The 20,253-nt window shown below is 43.9% G+C and overlaps 4 protein-coding genes across 6 annotated transcripts; 2 read left to right on the forward strand and 2 right to left on the reverse strand.

Annotated features, from left to right (window-relative positions):
- The first annotated feature begins 3 nt into the window (after window positions 1–3).
- LOC124018452 (zinc finger protein 11-like) lies at window positions 4–7,210 on the forward strand. Of its 2 annotated transcripts, XM_046333774.1 has the most exons (9): window positions 4–332; window positions 2,097–2,293; window positions 3,067–3,165; window positions 3,281–3,376; window positions 3,506–3,616; window positions 3,755–3,878; window positions 3,977–5,078; window positions 5,505–5,557; window positions 5,705–7,210. In XM_046333774.1, exons 1-9 carry the CDS (start codon window positions 299–301, stop codon window positions 6,931–6,933), a joined length of 3,045 nt encoding a protein of 1,014 aa, XP_046189730.1. In that variant the 5' UTR covers window positions 4–298; the 3' UTR covers window positions 6,934–7,210. The 2 variants fall into 2 exon arrangements, with proteins under 2 accessions (XP_046189730.1, XP_046189731.1); XM_046333775.1 differs by lacking the exon at window positions 2,097–2,293.
- A 1,129-nt stretch (window positions 7,211–8,339) lies between these two features.
- On the reverse strand, window positions 8,340–11,504 carry apex1 (APEX nuclease (multifunctional DNA repair enzyme) 1). Its single transcript, XM_046333783.1, has 5 exons — window positions 11,360–11,504; window positions 10,817–10,954; window positions 10,514–10,680; window positions 9,833–10,025; window positions 8,340–9,717 (listed from the first exon to the last, which is right to left on the reverse strand). The coding sequence occupies exons 2-5, from the start codon at window positions 10,878–10,880 to the stop codon at window positions 9,203–9,205; spliced, it is 939 nt and encodes a 312-aa protein (XP_046189739.1). The 5' UTR covers window positions 10,881–10,954; window positions 11,360–11,504; the 3' UTR covers window positions 8,340–9,202.
- Window positions 11,505–11,563: 59 nt separating this feature from the next.
- LOC124018455 (O-sialoglycoprotein endopeptidase) lies at window positions 11,564–16,284 on the forward strand. 2 transcript variants are annotated; one of them, XM_046333780.1, is made up of 12 exons: window positions 11,564–11,715; window positions 12,210–12,329; window positions 12,435–12,554; window positions 12,655–12,830; window positions 12,982–13,077; window positions 13,354–13,403; window positions 13,498–13,576; window positions 13,747–13,812; window positions 13,992–14,082; window positions 14,243–14,318; window positions 14,476–14,574; window positions 14,834–16,284. In XM_046333780.1, the coding sequence occupies exons 2-12, from the start codon at window positions 12,215–12,217 to the stop codon at window positions 14,910–14,912; spliced, it is 1,047 nt and encodes a 348-aa protein (XP_046189736.1). In that variant the 5' UTR covers window positions 11,564–11,715; window positions 12,210–12,214; the 3' UTR covers window positions 14,913–16,284. The 2 variants fall into 2 exon arrangements, with proteins under 2 accessions (XP_046189736.1, XP_046189738.1); XM_046333782.1 differs by having other exon boundaries at window positions 11,566–11,715; window positions 14,887–15,500.
- On the reverse strand, window positions 16,183–20,092 carry si:ch211-214j24.10 (uncharacterized protein LOC558894 homolog). The gene is made up of 4 exons (XM_046333784.1): window positions 19,950–20,092; window positions 18,431–19,231; window positions 18,269–18,301; window positions 16,183–16,907 (listed from the first exon to the last, which is right to left on the reverse strand). The coding sequence occupies exons 1-4, from the start codon at window positions 19,963–19,965 to the stop codon at window positions 16,858–16,860; spliced, it is 900 nt and encodes a 299-aa protein (XP_046189740.1). The 5' UTR covers window positions 19,966–20,092; the 3' UTR covers window positions 16,183–16,857.
- Window positions 20,093–20,253: the final 161 nt, after the last annotated feature.

The raw sequence follows: 20,253 nt of genomic DNA on the forward strand, positions 1-20,253 counted from the left end.
GATACCGGTTAAATCATTCCTAGGTGAACTATCCGATGCATTTCCGATGACCGGTCCTTTGTGACGCGCAGTAATTCCAGGATCACTTCCGGATTGCTTGTCGTTCGTGGCTACAAGCGTGTTATTAACTGGTTTACAATTAGTAAAACATTCGTAGACAAAGCAAACGTAGTGTTCACAACATTATTTGCTACAATCTGTAGCGTTCAGGAAGGAACCGATGCATTAAATCCCGTGTCTAACGGGATCCTCCATCTAACGTTTGTAACAACAGTCAGCATTTGGCCCACGCGACAAAATGGACTCGGAATTTTCGGCAGCGGACAATGCAGGTAGGCTGTATCTAATAAATGACCATGCAAATATGCCAGCCGCAGCATATACTATTTGCTACTTGAGTTATTTTGGGGTATGTTCGGCAAGACACCATGTTCACAGCCTGTTTGCAGTCAAAAATGAAGTCCACAGGACACAAGCAGTACTCGCGTATTTCTACAACAATCATGAACATTTGCTCCACTGAATATGCCCCAGTACACATAATTAAGATGCATAAGACTGTTGTGAAACGTTATTGAACCATTTCAGATAATACACTAGCTAAGTTGCAGATTGATTTTAAAGTTGTTTACAATGTTCTTTTGAAATACTATTTTTCCAAGCCAATGAAGGTACAACACATGACAAAGTTTATGGACAGCTGCTCCTCGAACATCTCATCAAACATACTCGTCGAACATTTAAAAGTCATGGACATTAATATGGGGTTGGTCCTCCTTTTGTTGCTATAACAACAGCCTCCACTAGATATCCTGTGAAGGCTTTCCACTAGATGTTGGAAAATTGCTGCAGGGACTGGCTTCCATTCGGCCACAAGGGCATTAGTGAGGTTGGGCGATTAGGCCTGGCTCACAGTCAGCGTTCCAATTCGTCCCAGAGGTGTTCGTTGAGGTCAGGGCTCAGTGCAGGCCAGTCAAGTTCTTTACAGACCGATCTCGACAAACCATTTCTCTATGGATCTCGCTATGTGCACGGGGGCATTGTCATGCTGAAACAAACTTTTGCCCACAGTTGAAAGGACAGAATGGTCTAGAATGTCATTGTATGCTGTAGTGTTAAGATGTCCCTTCACTGGAACTAAGGGCTCTAGCATGGAAAAACAACCCCCGATCATTATTCCTCCTCCACCAAACTTTATAGTTGGCACTATGCATTCAGACAGGTAGTGTTCTCCTGGACTCCACCAAACTTTATAGTTGGCACTATGCATTCAGACAGGTAGTGTTCTCCTGGACTCCACCAAACTTTATAGTTGGCACTATGCATTCAGACAGGTAGTGTTCTCCTGGACTCCACCAAACTTTATAGTTGGCACTATGCATTCGGACAGGTAGTGTTCTCCTGGACTCCACCAAACACAGATTCGTTGTTGGACTAGCATATGGTGAAGTGTGATTCATCATCCCAGAGAACGCTCCAGAGTCCAATGGCGGCAAGCGTTACACAACTCCAGCTGAAGCTTGGCATTGCACATGGTGACCTTAGGCTTGTGTGTGGCTGCTCGGCCATGGAAACCCATTTCACGAAGCTCCCGACAAACAGCTCTTGTGCTGACATTGCTTCCAGAGGCAGTTTAGAACTCTAGTGAGTGTTGCAACCGAGGACCGACAAATTGTATGAGCTATGCGCTTCAGCACTCAACGATCTCGTTCTGTGAGCTTGTGTGGTCTACCACTTTGCGGCTGAGCTGTTGTTGCTCCTAGAGTTTCCACTTCACAATAACAACACTTACAGTTGACCAGGGCAGCTCTAGCAGGGCAGAAATTTGACGAACTGACTTGTTGGAATGTTGCCATCCTATGACGGTGCCACGTTGAAAGTCACTGAGCTCTTCAGTAAGGCTATTCTACTGAAAATGTTTGTCTATGAAGATTGCATGGCTGTGTGCTAGATTTTATACATCAGTCAGCAACTGGTTTAGCTGAAATACCCAAATCCACTAATTTGAAGGGGTGTCCACATACTTTTGTATATACAGTGTATGCGTTTGACGTTCTGATTGCACCCTTATTATTCATTTTCCCATGCTGTTTTAGGTCTCCCTCTCCTCTCCCTCTGCCTCTTGGTTCCACCCATTCAGCTTATGTCCGCGTCCATATGGCAGGTGGTGCAACAGCGAGATGCCATGAATTATGCAATGCTGGCAGAGTTTGTCTCCCTGGTGACAGAGATGGTCCCTGAGTTGCTGATCTATAGGCACAGGGCCCAACTTATTTTGGGATTGCGAGCAAGGGTGAGTGTTACAACCCTAATGAGTGAGTGTAGAGGCATAGATAGAGCCCTTATGTATTCGGATCCCTTGTAGAATCCGAGAGTGGAAGATGTAGTTTCGTGTATTCACACTCATTTCAAAACAGTCCTTTTAGAATCCGAGAGTGGAAGATGTAGTTTCGTGTAGGCACACTCATTTCAAAACAGTCCTTTTACAAGTCAGAATGTTGAATAAACTTCATTTAGACAAACTTTACCTGTTGTCTGCTGATTTTTATCCTTATATCGGAGGTCATCGGTGACCAAATATCCACAGGGAAGTGTTATTAGCCCGACTTTCAGTTCTCCATAGACGTTTTCAATACTGATGCATGGGACGTAAACACGTGCACAATATCTAAACGATGGCCAAGCGTGACCAAACGTTGACAACTTTTCATTTGTAGTATATCACATGCGCTTCCAGCTGATTGCGAAGGGGACATGCTTCAGTCGACAACGTTTGGTTACGTTCGGCTATTGTTTGCATATTGTGCATCATGTGCAATGCGTCAGGAGATAGAAAATACAAACCGTGGAAATATGATCTTTATTTTCTACTGACAAAAGGACAACAGCACGGACAACCGGTAAATTGAGTGTAAATGTCAGTTTATTCAACATGCTGGCTTGTAGAGACTACGGCATATTTTTTAGGGTGACTTTTTCAGACTGAAAAGCCATGGGGTGACCATGGTAACAGTCTGACGTACTATAACTAATGAATAACGGTGCATGGGGTATGTGTTATTGCAGCACATTCTGGAGTTGTGTCGCAGTGAGCATCCTGTAGAACCTCAGGTCATCTTAACCCAGCTGTACATGATTCAACCACTTACCCACTTCAGTAATGATGTAAGTTGACCGTCAATGAATACCTTCTTCCTGGAGGAGTAGACTGGAGTGAAATGCACTGCTATAGATACACTGTATGTTGGACAAATGTGTCCTTATTTGCTGTATCCTACAGGTAAGTGACACAGAGGTGGAGTCGTCAGAGACTCATTTTCTGGAGCTGGTCCAGACCCTGCTTAAAGACCCTGATGAGAGAGAGCATTTTTTCACCGTGAGACTTCACAGAACACATGTCCTCTTGCATTGGATTTACAGGTCAATGAAGTAAAGTGTTTTGCATTGCATTTACCTCTATATTAAATCATGTGGAGGGGTTTTCTTCTTCATCGGTGTCCCTCAGGAGATATTCCCAGTGGAGTATGGACCACAATATGACATCGAGCTGCAAACTCTACTGTGGGAGTTCCTGTCCAGATTGGTTCAACTGTTACCGACCCCTGACCTCGCACAGGTGAGGGAAAGAATACCTTCTATTCACACCTACTGTTTAATAATCATTGTGCTGTACCAGATTAATTAAACTGTGCAAGGAACCATGTGAAGTGGAATATTCAGTAGATACATATCTATTATTTTATCTGTCCCCCAGACAATGGCATGGCTCGGTACTGCCCCCTCAGTCTTGGATGATTGTGCCCATGTTATATCTCATCCAGCAGATCTGAAGAGTCTTCTCCAGCACCATAAACGTCTTGGACATTTGGAGCAACATGGTGGGTGACACGTAGCAAATGTATCCGTGCAGTTTTAAAACTGAACATGGCATTCATCCAAATGGATTGACTAATTGTAGCATCCTCTCTTTGAACAGTACCCCCCTGCGCCATGGGCGACTGCATCCTGTCCTCTCTCTCCATCCCGCCACACAGTAGAACCATGATCAGCACTGAGCAGACCACCTGTGACAACCAGTCAGAACCCTTGGAGGAGTTTGTGGATGACTTCGAGGTGGAAATTGTAACTCTGACCGATTATGAAGAGGTTGAATTAGGTTTGGGTCAGGAGGAGGTGGAGGATGGGAACGATGACGAAGCACAGACCATGGAGGACAAGGAAGAAGAGCCTAAAGAAATGCCCGCTGAAGACGTGGAGGAAGAGAAGGTGATGGAGGACCATGAGGAGGGCGACTTGGAGAGCAACTCTCATCTAGAAGAAGAAGAGAATGACTCAGCATCCGCCCATCACCAAACATCCTCTGGGCCCCACATCTGTTCAGTCTGTGAGAAGAGCTTCAAGTTTGCCTCTGCACTAATAGCCCATCAGGTCATCCATACAGGAGAGCGCCCGTATGTGTGCCATCTGTGCGGACGGTGTTTCTCCTTCAGGCAGTCTCTGGACAGGCACAAACAGACACATAAGGATGGGCGCGTTTACGACTGTTTAATCTGTGGGGAGACCTTTCAGTCCTTGTCAGCCCGCACAGAGCACAAGAAGAGCCATATGGAGCAAGGCGCTTACCAGTGCTCACAGTGCCACAGGAAGTTCAACTGGGCGTCGGCCATGGTGAGACACCTGAAGGTTCACACAGAGGGCACTGAGGTCAAAACGCAGGAACTTACAAAAAGCCTGAAGTCTGAGAAAGAGGATATAGGGATTAAAGAGATTGTAGGAGAGGTGGCTATTGAACCCCCTGAAACAGACCTGGTATTGGAGGATGGAGGGAAATCCTGTCACAATCCACACGAAGGAGCGGGTCAGTCCACTTCATCTGAGCCTGCAGTGTTGGTGCCTGGACTTCTGGACAAGGTTGTAACACTTGTCAAGGTCCGTACCAGTGGTAGGAAAACGAAACCGACCTTGAAGGTGCAGATGGTGAACCTGCAGAAGCTCAAGGGAAAGGTTGCCACCCCAAAGAGGAGGACGGATGGAAGCTTGATGAACCCCCAGGGTTTCACACCATTGCATTTTAAGAGGTAAAGTAGATTGATGCAGACATTTTAAGGTTAAATAACAAGTTTGGTATTTTAAGTGAAAAATAAGATGTAACTCAACTGTCTTCTCATGGCATTAATGCTCTAGGCGGGCAATTCCACGGTAACAGAGTGATACTGAGACTCCGATGTTTTTACTTTAAAATGTATGTCAAACAAAAAGCAAAGTTTATTAACAGACAGCACAAACTGTCATTCTGTTACCAAACTACTGTTTTTCAAGTAAATGTATCCTTGTAAAATTCTCTGTGGAAATTGTTCAATGTTGTCCTTGTGCATAGTTGTATGGTTTGTTTAACTTTGCAATCATTGGTGTTTGTTTGACATTTTAAAGTGTTTTAAAGTGAAAAATGTGAGTGTGTCACTCTGTTACCTTGGAATTGCCCTCTACCTGTTTATCTTCAACAGTGAGGAACACTCCTATGGCTCACCAGTGGTCTCAATAAAGGAAGGAGATACAGGTGCATGTATTACCTTATTAGTTTTGCATAAGTGTGTAATTGTTTGGTCTGTTGAGTGGTTACCTACATACATTGCTTAAACAATTGTTTGTATCCTGCCCTTATTGAATCCATCAGGTTTTCACTTCTACTTTGTTGGTCCTTCAGGGTGGTGTCCATTCGTCAACTCAGACGAAGCGTCCGTCCAGCAGCACATTGAGATGAACCACTCGGGGGAAGCGCAGGAAGATGCTCCGTCGCCTCCGCACCAAACAGGCCAAGCAGGACACTATGATTGCCCAGACTGTAACAGCAGCTACAAGTTTCAGTCCTTACTGAAATACCATCGGCGCGTCCACACCGGCGAGCGCCCATACGTGTGCCCTCAGTGCGGACGCCGCTTCTCCTTCAAGCAGTCACTGGAGAGGCACGGACAGACACACAAGGATGGGCGCAAGCATGACTGTCTGATCTGTGGGCAGAACTTCAAGTCCTTGTCAGCGTACACAGAGCACAAGAAGAACCACATGGAGAACGGTGTGTATCGGTGTTCGGAATGCGACCGGCGGTTCTCCTGGAAGTCTGCGCTGGTCAGACACCTCCGGACTCACACGGAGAACGCCACCGAGGCTGAGCTCTCTTACAAATGCCCAAGGTGTGACTTGGGATTCAGCAGTAGTACGTACCTTAACAGGCACCTGCTCACACACCAAGAGGAGAGGTTGCATGTCTGCAGCTGTGGCAAGAACTTTGCCTACAAGGCTGCTCTGACCGCACACCAGCGCACCCACCTGAAAGAGAGGCCACACCAGTGCAAGCAGTGTGGAAAGGGTTTCCTCTACAAGGGAGGGCTGGTAAGTCACATGAAGATCCACTCCGAAGAAATGCCTTTCATGTGCTCATTCTGTGGGAAGAGCTTCAAGAGGGAGAGGAACATGAAGAAACACGAACGCTGCCACACCAGGGAGAACGTGTTCAGCTGCTCGCAGTGCGACAAGACCTTTGTATACAAGGCCACACTGACCAGGCACGAGCTAACCCACTCGGGGGAGAGACCGTTCCTGTGCTCCGATTGTGGCAAAGGGTTTTTCTCCCATGCGGAGCTTCTAAAGCATGAGCGCTTCCACACTGGCCACAAGCCATTCCAGTGCTCCCACTGCGGGAAGCAGTTCACCCAGTCCTGCTACCTGACCATTCATCTGCGCTACCACACAGGGGTACGGCCTTACTCCTGCACCCATTGTGACAAGAGCTTTCTCAGTGCCAACCGTCTAAAGAGACACCTGAGAACCCACACAGGAGAGAAACCCTACCTGTGTTCAGAGTGTGGCAAAGGATTCAAACAGTCATATCACCTCAAGATGCACCAGCAGACTCATGCCACCAAGATTTACTGAGGCATGATTGTGTCTCTGTCCAGATTTCAGTCAAATGATTTGGTAGAATGTAAGGGTGAGTTAGCTGTCGACTGTAGACAACCAGGAGTGTTAAAATAGAAATACTGAATAATAATATAAATTCAATATGCAACAAATTCAAAGATTTTAGTGAGTTACAGTTCATATGAGGAAATCATTCAATTGAAATAAATTCATTAGGCACTAATCTATGGATTTCACATGACTGGGCAGGGGTGCAGCCATGGGTGGGCCTGGGAGGCCTCAGGACCACCCACTGGGGAGCCAGGACCAGCCAATCAGAATGTGTTTATCCTCTCAAAAGGGCTTTATTACAGACAGAAATACTCCTCTATTTCATTAGCTGTCTGGGTGGCTGGTCTCAAATGATCCTGCAGGTGAAGAAGCTGGATGTGGAGGTCCTGGGCTGGCGTGGTCTGCGGTTGTGAGACCACCAACAGCTCTGCCAACAGCTCTGGTGGGCATTCCTGCAGTCAGCATACCAATTGCATGTTCCCTCAACTTTACGCCTCATCTGTGGCATTGTGTTGTGAGACAACTGCACATTTTAAAGTGGCCTTTTATGGTCCCATCAGATCCTTGGGCTCCCGAGTGGCACAGCATCTCAGTGCTAGAGGCGTCACTACAGACCCTGATTCGATCCCAGGCTGTATCACAACCGGCCGTGATCGGGAGTCCCATAAGGTGGCGGACAATTGGGCCAGCGTCTTCTGGGTTAAGGGAATTTGGCTATCATTGTAAAATAAGAATTTGGTCTTAACTGACTTGCCTAGTTAAATAATGATCATGCTGTTTAATCAGCTTCTTGATATGTCCCACCTGTCAGGTGGATGTATTATTTTGGCAAGGTAGAAATGCTCCCTAACATGGACGTAAACATTTTTGTGCATTAAAATTGAGAGAAATAGGCTTTTTGTGAGTATGAAACATACCTGGTATTTTTTATTTCAGCACATGATTACACACTTATATTTTTGTTCAGTACTGGTAATTCCTAATCTAATGATTCATGAAATGCATTTGAAATCTTTCTGGCTTTCCTCAGCTGAAATACTGTCATTGTTGCTCATCAAGGCACAGACGGCTCTTCTGTGAGCTGAATGCTCATGTGACACAACTTTGGCCTGGATTTAATCTGTAGAGCCCTGACTGCAATTAATCCCAGACAAAATGTTGTTTTTAGTTGATTATCACAATGTAGAAGTACTAAAAGAATTGTGCCTCGTGTCCGTCTGCTAAAATGCATTTTGTGTGTAGTACATTGTATTTTCAGAGTTGTAGCTCAAATGAGTTTAATGAAGAGATTTCAATGAACAATACAAAAATTGTTACTGTCTTTTGTAATGAAAACCTCAGTTTAAAACCTAATAAAAAGTAAACTCAAGCATACTTAAAACTAAACTTTATTAGATGCATGGGTACATTTACCATCTATAAACTCAAGCTATGGTTTGGGATTTTTTTTTTTTTACAAAACAGGCATGTCTTAGAAACTTTGCTCCGGACATTGGCAGTACGGGGTGAGATACCACTGACATTGGCAGTAAAGGGGTGAGATACCACTGACATTGGTCTCATATCAGCTCTGCAGAGGTTGAACCATTTGACAATCTTAATACTGGCCATCAATCTGGGTCTGAATGTTTGCATGCTAATAAATCTGTTAAAAATCTGTTAATTAAACCATGATTTAATTTATCAATATTCACTCAATGGTAATGACTTCATTACCATTATATATAACATTAATTAACAAAATAGGACTCATTCCCTTCAAAGGAGCAATGTTTCAATGACAGACTAGCAGTTATTTAGCACCAACATCAGTTTCACATGTTTAAAGAACACAGTGCCTCAGAGGTCTTGCAGGGATTATGCAGTTTGTTACCAGATGTCACCTAGGTGTGCATTGTGTGGGTGGGAAAGTAAAGCACAGTGTTGAATAGTCACTTCAAATGGGTGACAGGACAATTGTGACTACGGTAGTTTATACAATTTAAGATTTGAGGTTCAAGTAAACTCATTTGAGAATCCCAGTTTCAGTAGAAACGTGTTTCCAGGTTCTGATGTTTCACTCATGTTGAGTGTGCACACCGGCATACAGATTAGTTTCAGTAGTTGGGAATGCCATGACTTCATCTGAGGTCCGCCACCTAGGTCACATTTAACATGAGAAAACAATGCATGGCCACACTGCCAAAACTATTGAACTGGGAAACAATTGATCCAGCACTTTGGCCAGACTGATCTACACAACCATGTGTAGAGTGATGGGGCAGTGGTCACTGCCCATAGCTTGGTTGCGGATCTTACTATCACAAAGGCCTGGCAGTAGAGCAGAGGACAGCACAAAGTAGTCCAGACGCCAGCCTACGTTCTTAGAGCGAGAGTTCATCATGTAGGTCCAGAAGGTGTACGCGTTGGCCTGCTCGGGGTACAGCTCGCGGAAGCTGTCGGTGAAGCCTGCAGCCAGCAGCTGATTGAAGCCCTCACGCTCCTCTGCTGTGAAGCCTGCGTTTTTTTTATTGCCTTTGGAGTTCTTCAGGTCGATCTCCTCGTGGGCCACGTTCAGATCGCCACACAGCACCAGGGGCTTGCGCTTGTCCAGGTCGCTCAGGTAGGCCTTGAACTCCACATCCCAGGTCTTGCGATAGTCCAGGCGCACCAGGCCTCGGCCAGAGTTGGGCACGTAGGCGGTGACCAGGAAGAAGGTGGGGAACTCAGCAGTGATAACACGGCCCTCCTTATCATGCTCCTCTTTACCTGCAGACAGATTGGGGATAGGCAGGTTAACTAGGACACCTGGAGAGAACAGTCAATAGGTAAAGATAAGACACTCACAGCCAACTAGAGTAACCAGGATCAGCCATTCACTCACCTATGCCATAGGTAACTTTGAGGGGCTCAGTCTTGCACAGCATAGCTACCCCGCTATAGCCCTCCTTCTCATCGGAGCCAGCCCAGTACTTGTGGGGGAACTCGGGCATGGAGGTGATTTCATCAGGAAGGGACTTCTCAGCGCACTTCGTCTCCTGCAGGCACAGCACATCTGGGGCCTCGTCACGCACCCACTGGGCAAGAGAGAGGGAAAATAACCAGTCAGCTCCTTCACATTGCACTGCCATTTATCAGTGTTTAAAAGGTGCAGCCACTGTGCAGATGAATGAACCAGACAATAGTATTTAACAGAAGTTCACAGACACTCAACGTTTAAATCTCATGCATTGCATAACTGTAGTGTGTGGACTTATATCACATGTGTAGTTAACAATTCTATGCACTATATCTCAACTAACCGGTGCCTCTGCACATCGACTCTGTACCAGTACCCCTATAGTCTCGCTATTGTTGTTTTACTGCTGCTCTTTAACTACTTGTTATTTTTTATTATTCTTATACTTTTAAAACTGCATTGTTGGTAAGGGGCTTGTAAGTAAGCATTTCACTGTAAGGTGACTATACCTGTGATATTCGGCGCACGTGACAAATACAATTTGATTTGATTTATAGCTCAATGCCAAGTCGTAATGCAGCTTTGGACTGTGGTTCCCAAACTCACATCAAGGCCCTTCTTCTTGACCCAAGCTCTGAGCCCATCCACATTCCAGGAGGTGATCTTCATGTTAGCAGCACGGCCATCTTTGCTGTTCATCTTATCAGGAGGGTCACTGTACAGAATGGGGGCCTCTGGTTCCTTGACCTTCTTTCCTTTCTTGGCAGCGGGGGCTGTAAGGTGACAGAGAAAACAGGAGGGGTAATTGAGGCTGGTGTAACAGTATTTTTTTGTATTCTGTTCTGCTTCAGACATAATGTAAGTGTAAGATACATATCGCAAAAAAACAGGACACATCAATTGTCTCACCTGTGCCGTTGTCATGGTCACCATCTCCAGCCTCCTGCTCATTTTTCTTCGCTCTTTTCGACATACTTTCACTCGTTCTTATCCCACACACGCCCCGAAGACACACAACACGCACACACGAGTACACACGCGTCGCCGCTGGGAAAAGAAAAACAGATGATCTAGTCATTAGCTTAATTTATAGGAGCCACTTTACCAAATACAATAGCGACGCTTAGCTCATCAGCTACTGCCACAATAGCTACTAGTTTGTACGCCAGATATGTGATAAAGATGTTTACATTACAGTATCACATATCCATTTAACAATTCTGTAACTACTGCAAAAACAGGCGAATCTTTGATAATAAGCTAGTTAGCTAGGACATATACATAACTTTATGTGCGGCCTATGGCTCAATCCATGTCGAATGAAGATCGAGTCTGAATAAATGGGCAAAATGTGAACGAGCAATCTGGCAGAAAATGAATGCAACTAATGCTGCTACTACGACTTCTTTGCAAATTAAGAATTGAACTAGAGAGAACCCAAAGTATTCTTACTTTGCGTTTTCACAACAAAGGATTCAACCGTGTCACAGTCGCAGTCACTCCTCCAAAACAAAGCAGTGGGGTTTGAGGAACATGGTCACACACGCGTATGTGGTGTAGGCTGCCCAACATTATGCCTGATGTGATTTTCCTCTGAATCCGTGAACGCACCAGGTATCAGCTTTTTATGCATGTTATGTATTTGTTTACGTCAAACATTAAATGTCTACAATTAGCTTCCAATTGTTTTGGTTAATACAATACATTGAAAGATACAATTCTGTAAGGAAATCAGCAAACGACCCCTTGTTATGGGTCCTCACTGCCTAGAGTACTGTCTGAAACCCGAAATACTCAGCAACTGGAAGGTTCGTATTCAACTTTTTGCTTTCTCGTCTGAAATTATAATGTTTCTCATTTAAAACACGTGAAATTGGCTCTTAATGTGCCTTCGTTTTTGGCATTTGAACTGAATAATTGATTGTAGATCTAGATCGCCACCTGGTGTGCAACCCGAGTGTTAGCTAACTAATCATGCTTCTAATAGTTTTAACCAAACATGACACTGTTTTTGGTATCTATATTCTAGTGCTTATGTTCTACTTTTCGTATTGCTTTTGAAGAATAAATAAAAGAACACTTGTACTTTTTAGTCGTTGACATTGCACTGTTTATTATTGTATGAACTGATGTATGCAACTGTTTCTGGTATTTGTAGCAATGTCATCGCACTCTGAGCATATTTTTTTCAGATGCACACAAGACCAATAGCTATGACATTCTTTCAATGTGCTCAAGTTTTTATTTTATTAAAAATAAAAAATAAATCATTTTAATTCTCCATCTCCCTCAAACTCTCTAGCTGTCATGACTGTAGTGATTGGATTTGAGGGTAGTGCCAACAAGATTGGTGTGGGCATTGTGAGGGATGGGGAAGTACTCTCAAACCCCAGACGCACCTACATTACACCCCCTGGTCAAGGCAAGTTGGTTGAATTCAAAGTAGACTCAAATGACAACTGGAGGCTTGCGTTTGTCCTAATGCTCATGTGTGTAGTTGCAGTAACAGACTAACTCTCCATCCCAGGGTTCCTGCCTAGTGAGACAGCCAGACATCACCGCAGTGTCATCCTAACGGTTCTGAAGGAGGCGCTGGAGGAGGCAGGGCTGAAGCCTGCTGACGTTGATTGCGTGGCATACACAAAGGGTCAGGAACTCCTATGTCACTGATTCCTATAAAGCTGAAGTGGCCTTTCCTGACCTGTAGTACCATTCAGTTTTCACCAACATGATATTATTTACCCCAGGACCAGGGATGGGTGCCCCCTTGGTGACAGTGGCTCTGGTGGCGCGCACAGTGGCCCAGCTGTGGGGGAAGCCTCTCCTGGGTGTCAACCACTGTATTGGCCACATTGAGATGGGCCGCCTCATCACTCAAGCCGATAACCCCACTGTGCTCTATGTCAGTGGAGGTAACACACAGGTCAGTCACCCATACATATATACTAAGACAGACTTGGGATGTCCAGCACAACTTGAGAGTTCTTAGGGTTTTCCCTTAGTTAGCACTCATACCTGTCTCAACTGAGGTTTCTGGGTTTAGTTGTGCTCTAATGTAATGTTTCCTCATGAAGGTGATTGCATACTCTGAGCGGCGCTACAGGATATTTGGTGAGACCATCGACATTGCAGTGGGCAACTGCCTGGACAGGTTTGCCAGGGTGATAAAGGTGAGTTCTGCATGGCTCTTCAGGGGACTAAACTGAAACAAGCCTGATTAAGTAATGCTCCTATAAAGGCTACATGCTGAAACATGTAGTCCACTTCCATCGTCTTACAAGAGTTGCTGAATATCATTTTCAATTTGCTCCTCTTTTCATGCATCTTGTTTTTAAAGCGAGATAGCAACATCCTTTTTTCTCCTCTTTAAGATTTATTGTGGACTCGGACTATACCTTGTATAAATTGTTTTACCATTCTCATGAATCAAAATGGTTTGTACTCAGATTTCCAATGATCCCAGCCCTGGGTACAACATTGAGCAGATGGCCAAGAAGTGAGTACATGTGTTTTCTTTGGAATTGCAGTCGGCCAGTAGATGTTTTCATATGTATATATTTCCACCATTGATTTCCTGTTTGTTTTGTCAGAGGTACACAGTATATGGAGCTTCCATACACGGTGAAGGGGATGGACGTGTCATTCTCTGGGATTCTATCCTATATCGAGGTAAGATGCAGAGCCTTTAAGTGGGAATTAAGTTCTGCATTGAGTTGCATTGCATTGAGTTGCAAAGCATTGTCGGGGAGAGACAGGGTTTTTGTGATAGTTAGATGGACAATGGTTATAATAAGGGGGGGGCACGTTTGATGTGTTCATATTTGTCCCTTTTCTTTCAGGAAGCAGCTGGGAAGATGTTGAAATGTAATCAGTGTACAGCAGAAGACCTGTGCTTCTCCCTACAGGTCAGAACAAAAGCAATAAACTGCCCCAGTGCATTGTTGTTAGCCTGTTTCCTGCATCGGCACAGCAACACCCTTCCCTTTCAGAATGATGGCAGCTACATGGTGGCATCACTCACTGTCTGAGAGGTGTCAGAGCACACCACTGTGTAATGATCCTTCACTACTTGTGTGTCCTGTAGGAGACCCTGTTTTCCATGCTGGTGGAGATCACAGAGAGGGCCATGGCTCACTGCAGCTCCCAGGAAGTGCTCATCGTTGGAGGCGTTGGCTGTAAGTCAATTGTACTTCATTGTGGGGGCTGTGGGCTTTCCAATGTAATTAATTAAAACACATAAGATGTAATATCATGTAAATCTGTCTGATCTCATTATGGACAGGCAGAACTCAAACACAACCCTTCAGGAATGCTGATGACGGTTTTGCTCTGTAGGTAATCTGCGTCTGCAGGAGATGATGGGAGTCATGTGCAAGGAGAGGGGTGCAAAGCTCTTTGCTACAGATGAGAGGTAAGGTTCTACATACTATGTTTTCAATACAATGGATCTGACAAGTGTATCTAAGACATTCAATGCTTAAGGGTTAAGTTGATGCTAATTTCATAATGTACTTTAACTTTGCACATCCTGTTATTAAAATGTGATATTCTGTTTCGTTGTGTCACAGCTTTTGTATCGATAATGGAGCAATGATTGCACAGGCTGGCTGGGAGATGTTCCGATCCGGTCAGACAACTGAGCTGTCAGACTCATGGATCACTCAAAGGTAATTCCACTATACCTGCAACTCAAATGATTCCCTTTCATTGTATTCTATTGTACAGTACAGTGATTCCCTTTGATCATATTCTATTATACAGTACAATAATTTAGCATATTTATATTGTACAGTACAATGATTCCCTTTCATTCTATTGTACAGTGATTACTTTTACATAAACATTTTAGCTAAAATGTTACAGGAAGTTCTTCGTCTATTTTACAAAAGTGTATTGAAATGTTAACTGGATATTTTTTGACAACAGGTCGACCATATTGTGCTGTCATCCAGTGACAAGAGAAACATTGTTGTTGGCAGGTACAGAACAGATGAAGTGGAGGTGACCTGGAGAGATTGACAGCTCACTACCCAACAGGCTGCAACTTGCACCCACCTTCCCTTTACCTGGATTGTATGTGTTGTGTCATGATGGAGGGAAAGAATGTAGAAATATTCTATGCCTCACTTCTATCGTTCTGAACTCCAACACAACAGTTTTTAGCCACACTCATTAGTATTTTAGGCCTAGATTAAATCCGGACTGCAGAAAATGTGCGCTATAGTGCGATTGAAATGTAAAGGCAATGTTCGCGCATTTGGAGAAAACGCCTTTATCTTTTGATCTTTTTTGGTTTTCTCTAGCACTGGATTCAATCTGTATCGCAGAAGATCCGCATTAAAATAAGTCATTTCTGATTGAGCCAAGATATGCAGCGTTTACCGTGAATGAAGTCTCCGCGAACGCGGGAACTATGCCTTTAAATGTCAATATAATGCAGCTCTTCCGCGATACGGATTTAATCCAGCCCCTAGTCCACAATATAGCCACGTTTATACCTGGTGTTAACGTATCCTTATCTTGTCAACATTCTGTGCAAATATATTTTTTAACAAGTGTATACGATTAAAAGAAGTACCTCCGGAGATAGTGATGCGTTGTAATGTAGCTAGATTTCTTACAACTAAACAGATCTGGATTATCAAACCATTTAAATCATTCCTTCTAAAATCATTGACAGGTGGCAATATTGGCTTAACATTAAATAAAAATTTGCTTTACACTGAAAGCTGAAATGTACCTTTTTCGAGGATGGGGATCAGCAAGATTAGAACCTGTGATCTTATGGTCCCTAGCCCAGTGCATTGCACCAGCAGAGGTGAGGGCACTATGCCTTTTCCACACATTTTAAGCTGTTCAGGCAGAAAGGTAGGTACATTTGGAACTCTAGACCAAACAGATTTCCCCCTCCCCCTCCTGTAACTCCGCCCACTGAACATTTATCCAATCAAGTCATCCAAGGATCACAATCACTTATTTTTGGCCTTTTCAGTTCGTATTGCAGTAGTTCAGCGCCATAGAAATTGAAAGGCAATGTTCTTGCATTAGCAGCACTACATTCACGGTAAACACTGCATGTCGGCTAAATTGGAAATAACCTTTACATTTCAATCGTGCTGAACTTCATTGGCAAGGATAGTCAAGCCTTCTGTTTACTTTAAAAAAAGGTAAAAACATTTAAAACCTGTCCTTAAAGCAAATAATGCTGTGGGTTTTATGTGTAAAAATGATAAAACAATGAAGTATGAGCATTACCAGTAAGACCATGGGGCATGTCAAGTTCATTCAATTTTATTATGCAATACTGTTCACTTATCCTCCAGTGTATTTTTTATATATTTCAAATCATAAAACTGAGCTAGTGTGATCATGAGTAATCATATGGATTCATGAGTAACATTCACCCAATCAGGGTACAAAATAAAACAGCATTAGGATCAGACAGGGGAAGGGTGCCTTCTTATTGTGCTGTCTGCACCCCTGTAAACTGGAGACATGATTACACATCTGTCCCGTGTAAAATACGGTCAAATGAAGCAGGTATAACACATTTTCAAATTTGTGAAAAAAATAAACACCTGGTAGGGTAGGAGTACCAAGGATTGGTCACAACAGATTAGAAAGTGCTTGACGGATCCCTTACAACAGAGGACAAAACAAATGTCTGATAAAACTGCAGTTCCTCACAATAAAATGACAGCTCTTAAGATTGTTAAAAAAAAAGACCAGCTCAACACGACATTAAAACGAATCATTTTGAGCCGATAGGAACTCCAGGTCCAATTCATTAAGGCAGGCCTTTGAAGGCGTTAGAAAAGTCCCTAGTTGTGGATCTCATCAAGGAGTTAGTCCAAAGTGTCTCAGTGTGGCTTTGTGTAAAGACATCGACCTGAGTGCGTGTGGGGGTGTGTGTGGGGGTTGTGTGTTGTGGCAGACAGGTCCATGCGTCACTAGGCTGGCTGGTCCAGGGAGTTCTTATACCAAACTACCTTATTGGGATCTGAAACAAAAAAAAAATAAGACAGCATTTAGTGACAGGCAGCATTGTCAAACCTCTCATACAATCTCGCCCTTGGGGGCTGCAGCAAGGACTTCTGAAACGGGAAACCCACTAGATAAAACCTCAAGTTGTATCCTTCTTTAGAACCATTAGGGTGCATGATGCAAATGTTTCTGCAGACAAGATGCAGCAAGTTTAAATGAGGTCACTAGTAAGATCTCTCCCAGATCCAATACAATTTGCCTACTGGTCATGCTGAATAACCACAAACGCTTAGAGCATGCAAATAGCCTAGTGAAAATTGTGTTCAGTAGCGCTTTCAACACCATCTACTTATTGAGAAGCTGGTAAACTGTAGTCAGGTGAGACTTAACCCTGCCATCTCTTCATCTAGAAAGGTGAACAAGGGAGCCCTGTAAGGTTGCGTACAATTGCCAAGCCTCTGGCCCAGCTCATGGATTCTTTAAATATGATACTCCGCTGGTGGGATTCCTTAAGATCATATCAAGCCTCACCAGAAGGTCTTGACAGAGAAACATCCAAATTCATCCAGTGATGCCAAGACAACTTCCTTAAAAAATAAACATTAAGAAAAATGGAGATGGCAATTGATTTTAAAAATATGACCCCCGGCCCCGAAGAGCAACAGGAAATCAGTTGATAATGATAACATAAGTACCTTGAAATTGAGAGACAACGTGAAATTCAATGACTGTGCCCTCACAGAGAGAGTTCTTCACTGCACTTATTCTTCTACGCGTTTAAACCAAAGATTTTTATAACTCAACCAAGAGACCACAGCCAGTTGTTTCAAATTGGAACAAATGAGTCAATAGTCCAAGTGGATCCTTCACATTTACATATCAGTCTCATAGTTTCATCTGTATTTAAACCGTCTTGTATTATTAGGTGTTATTACATATTATGGTGGGATAATAAAATATATCAACGTTTAACAAATCAAAACATTAAAGAGACCATTTAATTTTTTAAGTAACGTTTGTCCATTTCCCCCCCCCAACCTCGAAAGTAATGTCAAGATGAAACCATGTCCCACGACAGTGGTTGTGTGTATCCAGCTATACGCCACAACTCCAAATGAATGGAAAAGATGAGCACCGTTTCAGTTCCTGGTTTTATTTGGTGACCGTATTTTCTATTCATTTGGGGTGGAGGCATATAGCTAAACTGAATTTACACCACTGATGTTGTGGGATGTGATTTTCTCTTGACATTAGACTACTTTAGAGGTCTGAAAACATCTTAAAATCCTTTAAAAGTCCTGCTTCAGAGATCCTAATGCCCAGCGTGGAGAATTCGGTCCAAATTCTAATAATGGACCTTCCTGATGAACATCTCACCTTCTTTCTGTTTGTTGCAGGTGACATTCCATTCTAAAAATGAACAAGGTATTAGTTAGGATTCATAATATGATGCATACAACTTTATGACAGATGCCACAGAAAAATAACATTTATAATACATTAATGTATTATTGAGGTCTCAACCACGTCAGCCCTTACCTATTGTGTGATAGTGCAGAGCCTCCTTTAGATGGTGACAGGTGAGAAGCAGCTTCCCATTGATCTTTGCTTCCTCTTCTCTGTACTGGTCAATGGAGATTGAGGTAGTGACAGGAACTGGGATTTCACCACTGGCCTGGACTATGTGATGCCTCTCTTGTGTTGGGTTGGCGGTTTCACCTCCAAATGTGAGCTGAGGTGCTGCTATGGGGGCAGGAGAGGGAACTGAACCCTCTGTGGCTTGGAGGACCTCACTGATGAAACTAAGTCCCCACTGGTTCTGCAACAGGACACCGATGGCTGGGCGGCCCTCCTCCTCCAGCACTCCACCCACCGCCCCTGACTTCACTTTCGAGGCATAGCTGATGGTTGGCTGCAGCTTGGCAGGGCTGTCCTGCACTGGAAAAGCAGGTGGGTGCTTGAGTAGAGACAGACTGTCCTCCACCCACCTCTCCTTCTGGCTCTGCTTCGGGGGCCTATCTGCTACACGCCCTGGCCCCCTGGGCCCCTCTCTGCGAGGGCCACGGCCTTTGTGCTGGCCTCTACGATCTCTGTCTCTACGGTAAGTGAAGGCATGTACATGGGCGGGTCCGTTCAGGTTGCCCTCGAGGGCCTGGGGTGAAGCTTGGCAGGGCTGCTGGTCAACCCCAGTTGGGCAGCCTCCACCTCCTCCACCACAGTTGCCAGACCCAGGTGATAGGCGGCGGTTGCCAATATGAGCCTCTGGGTTGGTGGAGGACACAAGGCCAGCAGGATCACACAGGGTGTCAGACTCGCACACCGTGTTGGCCTCCCATGTACCTAAAGTTAGATATAAGGCAAAGGAAGATCGTTAGAATCCCCTAATAATTTAATATTAAAAAATGGAACAGTTTAAACTACACATTTATGTTATGGTTTATTGGTGAAATTATGAACTAGCCATCTTAACTTGTTAGGTTTTGTTGGGGCTTTAGGTTAACTGGCTAGCTAACGTTAGCTACGCAGAGCTAGAATGCACGCCACGTCCGGCCTAGCTAGCTACCGATTAAGCCGAATTCAGAAGAAACAAAACCAGTGGCAAATGTTATGACACTTAAATTACTTTACAACCACGTTATGCAAGTTGTATGTCATATGAGCAAAAAGCTATGTAACTAACGTTATAACCTTATCGAACTGCCTTGCCAACCAACCACTTGCTAACTAGCTAGCTAGTCTGCTAAGAAACAGAAACGCAACGTGTATGTAACGTTAACAGTAGCCAACGCCAGCTAACCTGAAACGTAATTTATTTAAAATAGTAACTTTTAACTAAGCAGGAGATACTATAATACGACCATACCGTTAGTCTTCAAGTATGCATTGGAACAATAAACAATTTCCTGGCTTGCTAGCTAACATTACGTTAGAGAAGTTTCATAACACCCCGGCTCCAACACACCGTACCGGGAGCGTTCATTTCACAACGTTTTACTAGGTTGGCAAAGTAGAAAGTCACAAAGTAATGTGCTAATAGCTACCGGTACCCAAAACTCACCTGTTTTGATATGCATATCTTTTTGTTTAAATGTATTTCTTCTGGAATTAAACCGTTACTGAAAGTTTGTTTACAGCGGTTGTCTTGATTGTGGCCACACGGAAACTGTCGGAGGTGGAAATGACCGTCACCGTTCAACCTTGCCGGATATTGAAGCGCGAATGGAGGGATATTAATCAAATAGTTTTCCCGCCCACAAACCCTTTGCAGAAAGGGAAAAATAACATACTTTGTCTTAGTGATGAATAATATTAATAGATTCCATTTTGTCTGAATCATGTGCCTGGATTTACCAATAACTTCT

The sequence above is a fragment of the Oncorhynchus gorbuscha genome, unplaced genomic scaffold (genome assembly GCF_021184085.1).
Source record: "Oncorhynchus gorbuscha isolate QuinsamMale2020 ecotype Even-year unplaced genomic scaffold, OgorEven_v1.0 Un_scaffold_525, whole genome shotgun sequence".
Classification (NCBI taxonomy): domain Eukaryota; kingdom Metazoa; phylum Chordata; class Actinopteri; order Salmoniformes; family Salmonidae; genus Oncorhynchus; species Oncorhynchus gorbuscha.

What these genes read in the sequence shown, in the direction of transcription:
- LOC124018452 (XM_046333774.1), top strand. Translation starts at nt 299, where the DNA reads ATGGACTCGGAATTTTCGGCAGCGGACAATGCAG. An exon ending in TTCGGCAGCGGACAATGCAG is followed by an intron (nt 333 to 2,096) that starts GTAGGCTGTATC and finishes ATGCTGTTTTAG; the next exon opens with GTCTCCCTCTCCTCTCCCTC. An exon ending in AATAAAGGAAGGAGATACAG is followed by an intron (nt 5,558 to 5,704) that starts GTGCATGTATTA and finishes TTGGTCCTTCAG; the next exon opens with GGTGGTGTCCATTCGTCAAC.
- apex1 (XM_046333783.1), bottom strand. Translation starts at nt 10,880, where the DNA reads ATGTCGAAAAGAGCGAAGAAAAATGAGCAGGAGGCTGGAGATGGTGAC. An exon ending in TGACCATGACAACGGCACAG is followed by an intron (nt 10,681 to 10,816) that starts GTGAGACAATTG and finishes GTCACCTTACAG; the next exon opens with CCCCCGCTGCCAAGAAAGGA. An exon ending in CAAAGTTACCTATGGCATAG is followed by an intron (nt 9,718 to 9,832) that starts GTGAGTGAATGG and finishes ATCTGTCTGCAG; the next exon opens with GTAAAGAGGAGCATGATAAG.
- LOC124018455 (XM_046333780.1), top strand. Translation starts at nt 12,215, where the DNA reads ATGACTGTAGTGATTGGATTTGAGGGTAGTGCCAACAAGATTGGTGTG. An exon ending in GGTTTGCCAGGGTGATAAAG is followed by an intron (nt 13,078 to 13,353) that starts GTGAGTTCTGCA and finishes GTTTGTACTCAG; the next exon opens with ATTTCCAATGATCCCAGCCC. An exon ending in CATCGTTGGAGGCGTTGGCT is followed by an intron (nt 14,083 to 14,242) that starts GTAAGTCAATTG and finishes TTTGCTCTGTAG; the next exon opens with GTAATCTGCGTCTGCAGGAG.
- si:ch211-214j24.10 (XM_046333784.1), bottom strand. An exon ending in TCTGCACTATCACACAATAG is followed by an intron (nt 18,302 to 18,430) that starts GTAAGGGCTGAC and finishes GTTCATTTTTAG; the next exon opens with AATGGAATGTCACCTGCAAC. An exon ending in CTGCAACAAACAGAAAGAAG is followed by an intron (nt 16,908 to 18,268) that starts GTGAGATGTTCA and finishes TTTTTGTTTCAG; the next exon opens with ATCCCAATAAGGTAGTTTGG.